The following is an 8415-nucleotide window of genomic DNA, read 5'->3' on the forward strand; positions in this document are numbered from 1 at the left end:
CCAAAGCTTCAATGGAACTATTAATAAAGTAAAATACTGCCTAAAAACATCACAGTAAATTGTATTAAATGTGTTAAGGCTGACTGACTGATCCGGTCTGCTGACAGTCACTTAAATGACTGTTGCATTTGGGAACTAGCTGCTTGTTAGTTACAAAATTAAAACAATGACAAACTAATCGGATGTCTCGAGCATTGCAGTTATAACATCCTGAACCCTCTGGTTATTGTTTGTATAAGAATTAGAATTTGGTAAAACAATAGAATTACATTTTCAACCATTAAAAGGGCAATCTCATCTTTCAATTGCTCTATCAAACATTAAATTACATGATAAGAGTACAATGTTGTTTATATTATTTTATATGATTTTAATGTAGGCTTTTAAAATAGTGAAATTAACTAATGATGTTAAACCATAGAGAATAAAAGGCAGATGTTCCACCTTCACTAAGTTTAGTCTTAAAAATCACAAACTCAGTCTGATCTTTGAAAAATATTCTCAAACTGTGACAGTCTGAAGTAAAATAACGGGAATCTCACGATACGATACTATCATGATACATTACCAACGATAACGATGGTATCACGATATTGATGATATCGCGATACAGCGATTATCTGATACTCAATACATTGCAGGACAATCATCCACAATATCTTTGTTACTGAAGAAGAACAAATACACATAAAATGGGAAACAAACATATGTATGTAATGATTTCATGAAACAAATAATCGAAATGTATCTAAGAACAGTTTTGTTTTTCCACTCTTGTTGTCCTCAGAGTGTCGATATGTCTGCTGCCAGCATGCAGATGACTGAAGATCAGTTTCTGTGCTCCATCTGTCTGCATGTGTTCACTGATCCAGTCACCATACCATGTGGACACAACTTCTGTAAAGCCTGCATCACTCAACACTGGAACATCAATGTCCCGTATCAGTGTCCCAACTGTAAGAAGCTTTTCTACACCAGACCTGAGCTGCAGGTCAACACCTTCATCTCTGAGATGGCTGCTCAGTTCAGACAGTCAGCTCAACAGGAAGCCAGCAGCAGCAGCTCAGAGCAACAAGAGTCCAAACCAGGAGAAGTTCCCTGTGACGTCTGCACTGGAACCAGACTGAAGGCCCTGAAGTCCTGCCTGGTGTGTCTGGTCTCCTACTGTGAGACTCACCTGGAGCCTCATCTGACAAGACCAGGTCTGAAGAGACATCAGCTGATTGACCCTGTGGAGAACCTGGAAGACAGGATGTGTACAAAGCACGATAAACTGCTGCTGCTGGAGCTGTTCTGTAAGACCGACCAGATGTGTGTCTGCATGCTCTGCACTGTTCTCGACCACAAGAACCATGATGTTGTTACTCTGAAAGAAGAGTATGAAGGAAAGAAGGCCGAGCTGAAGAAGACTGATGATGAAATCCAACAGATGATCCAGAAGAGACGACTGAAGATTCAAGAGATCAAACACTCGGTGGAGCTCAGTGAGGAAGATGGAAATAAAGAGATAGCAGGTGGTGTTCAGGTCTTCACCGCTCTGAAGGAGTCTGTTGAGAGAAGCCAGGCCGAGCTCATCCACACCATCAAAGAGAAGCAGAGAAAGACAGAGAAACAGGCTGAAGGCTTCATCAAAGAGCTGGAACAGGAAATCTGTGAGCTGAAGAAGAGAAGCACTGAGGTGGAGCAGCTCTCACTCTCTGAAGACCACCTCCACCTCCTCCAGAGCTCCAGGACCCTGAAGGCTGCTCCACCCACCAAGAACTGGACAGGAGTCAGAGTCAGTCCACCTTCATATGAGGGGACTCTGAGGAGAGCTTTGAATCAGCTGGAGGAGACGCTCAGTAACCAGATGAAGAAGCTGCTTGAGATCGCGCTGAAGAGGGTCCAGCAGTCTGCAGTGGATGTGACTCTTGATCCTGATACAGCTCATCCCAAACTCATCCTGTCTGATGATGGAAAACAAGTTAAACACGGTGATGCAAAGAAGAATCTTCCAAACTACCAAGAGAGATTTGATACTTGTGTTAATGTCTTAGCAAAGCAGAGTTTCTCTTCAGGAAGATTTTACTTCGAGGTTCAGGTTAAAGGAAAGACTAAGTGGGATTTAGGAGTGGTGAGAGAGTCGATCAACAGGAAGGGAAGCATCACACCAACTCCTCAGAAAGGTTTCTGGACGATATGGTTGAGGAATGAGAATCAGTACTATGCCCTTGATGACCCTCCAGTCCGTCTCTCTCTGAGGTCTGGGCCTCAGAAGGTGGGGGTGTTTGTGGACTATGAGGAGGGTCTGGTCTCCTTTCATGACGTTGATGCTGCAGCTCTTATCTACTCCTTTACTGGCTGCTGCTTCACTGAGAAACTCTACCCATTCTTTAGTCCATGTCTTAATGTTGGTGGTAAAAACTCTGCTCCTCTGATCATCTCTCCTGTCAATCACACCGAGTAGAACAACCACTTGATTCTCTACAGAGAGATTTACTAATAATGAATATTACAAATCTATTATTGTTGATGTATTGTTGTTCATATTCTGGTCAATGGGATTTTTTTCTATGAATATTTTTTATATGATTTGTAATTTTACTAGTTCTTACAACACACAGATGTTATGCCACTCATTGATATTCTGGTTTAATTAATTATGATAACTGCATTTTCTGCCTTAAAGATGTTGAATTGTTAAAATGTACTCCTTAAACAAAGGTTTTATTGTCTGATCATTGAGGTTTTATTGTTGCAAGGTTTAAGTTTTTATGATTTCCAGTTAACAGACGAATAGAGGGATCTTCATCTGGTGTGTTTTTAAGAGGAAATAAAGGAAGAAAATTAATCAATGAAATCTGATCTTAAAACATTTGAACATTTGAAACATTTGAATGAAACTGAGGAGATGAATGAAGGCAGAAAAGACCTAAATCCAGCTGGAGTGTATATAATAAATCAATAAAGAAGCTCACTGAAGAGCTAAAAGAAGATGTAAAAAACACATTATTCATTAAATTAAATGTATTTATTTGTTAAGGGGAAAAGTGTCATAATAAATAAACAAAATGGTGTTTGATAAACCAGATACTCAAGATCCAAAGTATGTGAACAGCCAAACTATTATTTATATATATATATATATATATATATATATATATATATATATATATATATATATATATATATATATATATATTCACAGATAATTCTATTGACCTTCATTAAGCATAAAGGCGGTCTCTGGACGGATACTTTAATGTCAATGAAAAACATAAATAGGGAAAAAAAAAAAACATAATTAAGGTTATTAATAAAATAATGAACTCAGAAAACGTTGACAGATTAATGGATAATGAAACTAATGTTTAGCTAAAGCAACGTTGCTGTAAGAACCAGCAGGCAGTGAAGCCAACGAGCCCACAGTTCATACGATGAGGTCGTCCTTCAGGAGTCACACACCTTCACTTCCTGTCTGAACTGGAGGAAAACCTTCACAATAAAAGTTCCAGTGAGGAAGCGTGAAGCCTTTAGAACAGGCTCGCTCCTCTTTGCGCCGTATAAGGACTTCCTGTCTGACGGCCCGCGTTCATTTCACTTTGTCCATGTCCAAGATTGGCTCCTCCTCCTGGACGGACACGCCCCCTGCTGATTGACAGCAGGTGTGCTGATGCTCCTTCCAGTCCTGATGACAACACACACACACACACACACACACATTATGTCATCACTCGATGCCTTCCGGCCGTGGACTTCCTGGAGGTTCAGTAGCAGGTGACCTTGTGACCTTGTGACTCAGGTGAGGCTCACCTTCCTCTGGCAGAAGGCCGAGCAGTAGTTGACCTTGTGGCAGCCCGTGCACTCGCTCATGGCCACACGGCCGCAGTTCACGCACATCTGCTGCAGACGAACACATGACGACACGCTGAACAACGCTGCTGCACATCTGTGGAGAGCTACTGTACGGAAGTGTGTGTGTGTGTGTGTGTGTGTGTGTGTGTGTGTGTGTGTGAGTCATACGTTGATGATGATCTCGGTGATGTCAGAGCTCCTCTTGTCGTCCGGCTGCTGAAACGTGATCTGGTTTTGAAACGACTGAGAGAAACCACACACACACACACACACACACACACACACACACACACACACACACACACACACACACACACACACACACACACGAGAGGAGAGAGAGGAGGCGACATGAGAAGAGAGGAGGCAAGGCGAGGAGAGAGGATTTCTGGGTCTCAAGAGCGAGGAGACGAGGAGGCTCCTTGAGGAGAGGAAGGCCTGATGTGCGTCAGTGTGCGTCCTCACCTCCTTGCGGCCTCCCTGACCTTTGACCCCTGTGGAGCTCTTGGCCTGTTGGATCAGAGCCTTCAGCTGCTGGACGTTGCTCATCAGCGTGTTGGCCATCTCCTCCAGGTACAGCCAGGTGCTCCTCTGCTGCTCGCCAACAGGCTCCGCCCCCCCGACGGGCCCCGCCTCCAGCACGCCCACCGGAGCCATCGCCGCCGGCAACGTCACCGCCATCTTGGCCTGAACCGGCTGAGGGGTCATGGGGGTCACAGCCAGCGCCGGCAACGCCGTCAGCACTGAAGGAGGGGGTGGGGGGGAACACTGAGCTCATCTTTCTTCATGCGCTGCGGTTCAGACACAGCGATGACATCACAGGACGAGCTGCTCGGTACCTGCCGTGCTGGTGAACACCTCGCTCTGCGCCGAGCCCTCTGAGATGATGGCGGCGGCGGTGGCGTCCCCCGCTGGCGAGCGCTCGAAGGTCAAGGTGCCCGAGGTGGTGAACTGTCCCGACGGCGACACGGTGACTGTTGGCGGAGGACAGACGCGTCAGGAGACGATCACAGCGGACGCAATGCTCAAAAACGCGTCGCTAGCAAAACGCATCGCTAGCAAAACGCATCGCTAGCAAAACGCATCGCTAGCAAAACCGTTGTGTTCCTCTGGTATGGACTTTCACGCTACGTCTTTTAACGCCACGCATCGCGTTTTGCAAGCTGTTTTTTCGGTGCGCTTAAAAGTTAAAATATTCTCAACTTTTTAGCGCGGAGTCACACAGCTCATCACTGTCACGCTCGTTCAAGGGAGCCAATCAGATCAGGCGAGAGGCGGGCTTTATTCCTTCCTGTGTTCCTGTGGTGTGAACAGCGAGGAATTCAAAAGAAAATGGCGATCTCCGACGTGGCGCTAATGTTAGCGGTGTTTAGTTACGAAGCGCTTTACTCCGCTAAGCCGGACGGAGGTCACCTGACGTACACGTGGCGCCCGGCGTCAGCGTGATGCTTTTGGTGGCAGGAAGTTCCTTCTTCGGGGAGGCGGCCAGAGGCTCGTTGTCCTTCTTCCGTCTCTTGTACGGGACGAAGAGGCGGACGGGACCGGTCTGGTGGAGACGTGAGGGGAAACCATGACTTCATGTTGAGTTGTTTCAATGTTACACTGAACACCACGACCACGAAGAACAACATCAAATATAGAGAGAGAGAAATAAACACAAACATAGAATGAGACGAGGAGACAACCAGGTGACTTTAAACGTACCATACTGATGTTCTCTACCTCCACATTCTCTCCATCCTTTGGACACTGGAGAGAAAGAAAGAAGCAGAACACAAACACTCTGAGTCCTGATGCAGCAGAGGACACGACCCTCCATTTTGTATTCAGTAAGCCTTTAGTTTACAATGGAAAGAGAGAAACTGGAGCCAGACTAGAACTATGATTAGGACCAGGACTAGGACCAAGACTAAGATTAGGACTAGAACTAAGAATAGGAGTAAAACCAGGACAAGGACTAGAACCAGGACTAAGACCAGGACTAAGATTAGGACTAGGACCAGGACTAAGATTAGGACTAGGACTAGGACTAGGACTAAAACTAGAAATAAGACCAGGACCAATACTAAGACTATGACTAAGACCAGGACTAAGAATAAGACTATGACTAGCACCAATACTAAGACTAGGACCTGGACTAAGACTAGAACTAAGACCAGGACCGTGACTAAGACTAAGACTAGAACCCGGCCCTGCTGACTCACCCCTGTCAGGTCGTCACAGCAGGCTGCACAGGTGCAGGAGGCAGCGTGTGGGTTCAGGATCCGCTCCTACACACAAGAAGAACCTTAGCAGAACGCTCAGAACGCAGTACTCGTGTACTACTGCGGTACGTGTGTACTACTAGTACGTGTAGTCGTACTGGCGTCAGTACCTGGATGAGGCACAGCAGAGGCCGGCCAGCGTATCTGATGCTCCTCTTCCAGTCTTTGCTGCTCGCTCTTCCCGCCAGACCCTCGAACTCGGTGGGGCTGAACCACTGCTGGTTGTGTCTGATGCAGCGACCTTTGCCCCCTGGACACCAGAAAGGAAGAGAAGCAGCACAAGAGAGCGACGTGAGTCCTGTTCGAGGTGGAGGAACTGGAGCCGAACAGCTGGTTTGGAGGGCGACGTTCCCACGGGAACCAGTGACGACGTCACCGTGAAACAGGAAGTGACGGATCACCTGATCCCAGCCGGGTCTTGTAGAGGACCCCGCTGGTGTTCCTGCAGCGGACCGGCAGCTCGCTGTTGTAGACCGACGGGTCCCAGTTGTACTTGGAGCAGGAGTCCTTGTCCAGTTGCGGAGTCAGCGGGGTGGGCGGAGTCTGTGGGCCTGAGGGGCGGGGCCAAGACAAACACACGGGTCAGACAGAGAGCTTGTTAGGCCTGAAGAGACACACACACACACACACACACACACACACACACACACACACACACACACACACACACACACACACACACACACACACACACACACACACCTGAAGCCATTGACGCAGCAGACTTGAGGCCAGTTGCCTCCACGATGCTGCCGTCACTGTGAACCACGATCAAGGTGGCCTTCTGGGAGCCGAGACCGTCACCCAGCTGCAGGGTCGTCCTCCCACTCTGTGACACAAACACACACATTAAATTACATTTAACCCATCCTGAATATGTAGGAGTGACGACCGCTGTAAACATTTCGGGCAACTGGTTATTGCTTATTGTTGTACTAATATTTTCTGATTGTCATCTGAAAGCATAGGCTGCGTGAGAGCGACACTGCTCATGTGCAGTAGCGTGAGCGTTGGCGTACCAGCACGTGTTCAGGGAGACTTCCTGATGTGGCAACCGTTGTGGTAAAGACGTTGTCCTCTCCAGGGTGGACGTCCGCCACCGTCACAGCCGTCACCTCTGTTCAACAACAATAAGAAATATGTAATGAGGACATAAGTCTCCACAGCAGCGCTTCTTTGTTATCATAGCTACTACAATGCCCCTGTAATGTCACAATGCAGTTATATACCACACGCTCACGTGAAGACATTTTATACATTTGATATTATTGGCATTTTTTTGTATATATTTGCAGCTGCTTTCTCGATATTTCAAACATCATCTTGAATGTAGAATTTTTGTTTTTGTACATTTTTTTAAAGGATGGATTTAATTATTTGGCAACCGCTCATCAGTCTGCCAGCTGAGGGCGCCTTCACTCACTATTTCACACACAAACTAATACAAAAGTTTGAATTTAACTAAAGTTGTGTAGTTGCGTTATTAATTCAGTCATCGCCGAATCCAGCAACGCATTCAAATCAGTAAATTGAGTACATGTACAATATTATATTTGTGAGGCATATGCAATCGCGAAGCTGCAAATCCTTAAATTGTGCGATAGACGATGGGAGTTCGTCAAACATCGTCACCCACAGCAGCTGGAGTGGTTATTTGACTCAAAGGAGAGCTGTGCGGTTTAATGTGAGGGTCGTTACTGATGCACTTTAATCGATACTCAAGGGATCGATAAATGGCGCGTGTGTGTTCTCCTTGTTTGTAAGCAGAGCGCGGCTGCCAGCTGCCATGCTTTATTTTTCGCACTGTGCGTTTCAGCGCCACCCCGCTCGGCGGCGGCCCGCTAGCTCGCCTGCATACGCCGCCTCGGCCTCGTGAGAGTTCGGCGGGGACTCGGCTCCCATGTCGAGGTTTCCCGGATCCGCCATCCCGGCCATCGTGGTGACTTCGGCCTCCGATTCGGTATCCGAGCCCACTTCCTGCCCCGGCGCCATGTCGATGGGCGGTTCGTGCAGCCCGAGCGCCTTCGTGGCCGAGTCCGCTTCGTCCATTTCCTGCCGCCGAACGACAAGAGCCGAACGCGACCGAGCACTCGCGTGGTCCGAGCGCCGCCGAGTCCCGCACGAGCTCAGAACGAACCGTAAAAACGCGATAATCCTTTTACCGAATCGGTAAAAAATCAACGGGAACGTCCAAGAGTCTGGCGAGCTGGTTCAGAGAGGCGACAGGGACCGCCGCTCGGCTGTTTGTTTCTTTGCATGAAGTCTCGGGAAAGAGATGAGCCGGAGATTACCGAAAGAACACGAGTGGATCCGAAAC

General features: G+C 47.3%; 2 protein-coding genes across 6 annotated transcripts; one reads left to right on the forward strand and one right to left on the reverse strand.

Moving 5' to 3' along the window:
* Positions 1-789: 789 nt before the first annotated feature.
* On the forward strand, positions 790-2446 carry LOC137804202 (E3 ubiquitin-protein ligase TRIM21-like). 5 transcript variants are annotated; one of them, XM_068603299.1, is made up of 2 exons: positions 797-1484; positions 1608-2446. In XM_068603299.1, exons 1-2 carry the CDS (start codon positions 797-799, stop codon positions 2444-2446), a joined length of 1527 nt encoding a protein of 508 aa, XP_068459400.1. The 5 variants fall into 5 exon arrangements, with proteins under 5 accessions (XP_068459401.1, XP_068459400.1, XP_068459399.1 ...); XM_068603298.1 differs by having other exon boundaries at positions 797-1474; positions 1544-2446; XM_068603296.1 differs by having other exon boundaries at positions 797-1036; positions 1070-2446.
* A 780-nt stretch (positions 2447-3226) lies between these two features.
* Positions 3227-8213, reverse strand: LOC137804204 (deformed epidermal autoregulatory factor 1 homolog). Its single transcript, XM_068603302.1, has 13 exons — positions 7949-8213; positions 7118-7215; positions 6801-6927; positions 6500-6649; positions 6209-6348; positions 6039-6104; positions 5539-5583; positions 5257-5380; positions 4674-4808; positions 4300-4577; positions 4003-4077; positions 3793-3882; positions 3227-3667 (listed from the first exon to the last, which is right to left on the reverse strand). Exons 1-13 carry the CDS (start codon positions 8145-8147, stop codon positions 3572-3574), a joined length of 1623 nt encoding a protein of 540 aa, XP_068459403.1. The 5' UTR covers positions 8148-8213; the 3' UTR covers positions 3227-3571.
* Positions 8214-8415: the final 202 nt, after the last annotated feature.

This window comes from Clinocottus analis, unplaced genomic scaffold (assembly GCF_023055335.1).
Source record: "Clinocottus analis isolate CAN_PGR_092001 unplaced genomic scaffold, fCliAna1.0.p SCAF_6, whole genome shotgun sequence".
Taxonomy (NCBI): domain Eukaryota; kingdom Metazoa; phylum Chordata; class Actinopteri; order Perciformes; family Cottidae; genus Clinocottus; species Clinocottus analis.

Coding starts and splice junctions, on each gene's coding strand:
- LOC137804202 (XM_068603300.1), top strand. CDS start 797: ATGTCTGCTGCCAGCATGCAGATGACTGAAGATCAGTTTCTGTGCTCC.
- LOC137804204 (XM_068603302.1), bottom strand. CDS start 8,147: ATGGACGAAGCGGACTCGGCCACGAAGGCGCTCGGGCTGCACGAACCG. Junction 6,349..6,499: donor CAAGACCCGGCTGGGATCAG/GTGATCCGTCAC, acceptor TCTGGTGTCCAG/GGGGCAAAGGTCGCTGCATC. Junction 6,105..6,208: donor CTCTGCTGTGCCTCATCCAG/GTACTGACGCCA, acceptor TCTTGTGTGTAG/GAGCGGATCCTGAACCCACA.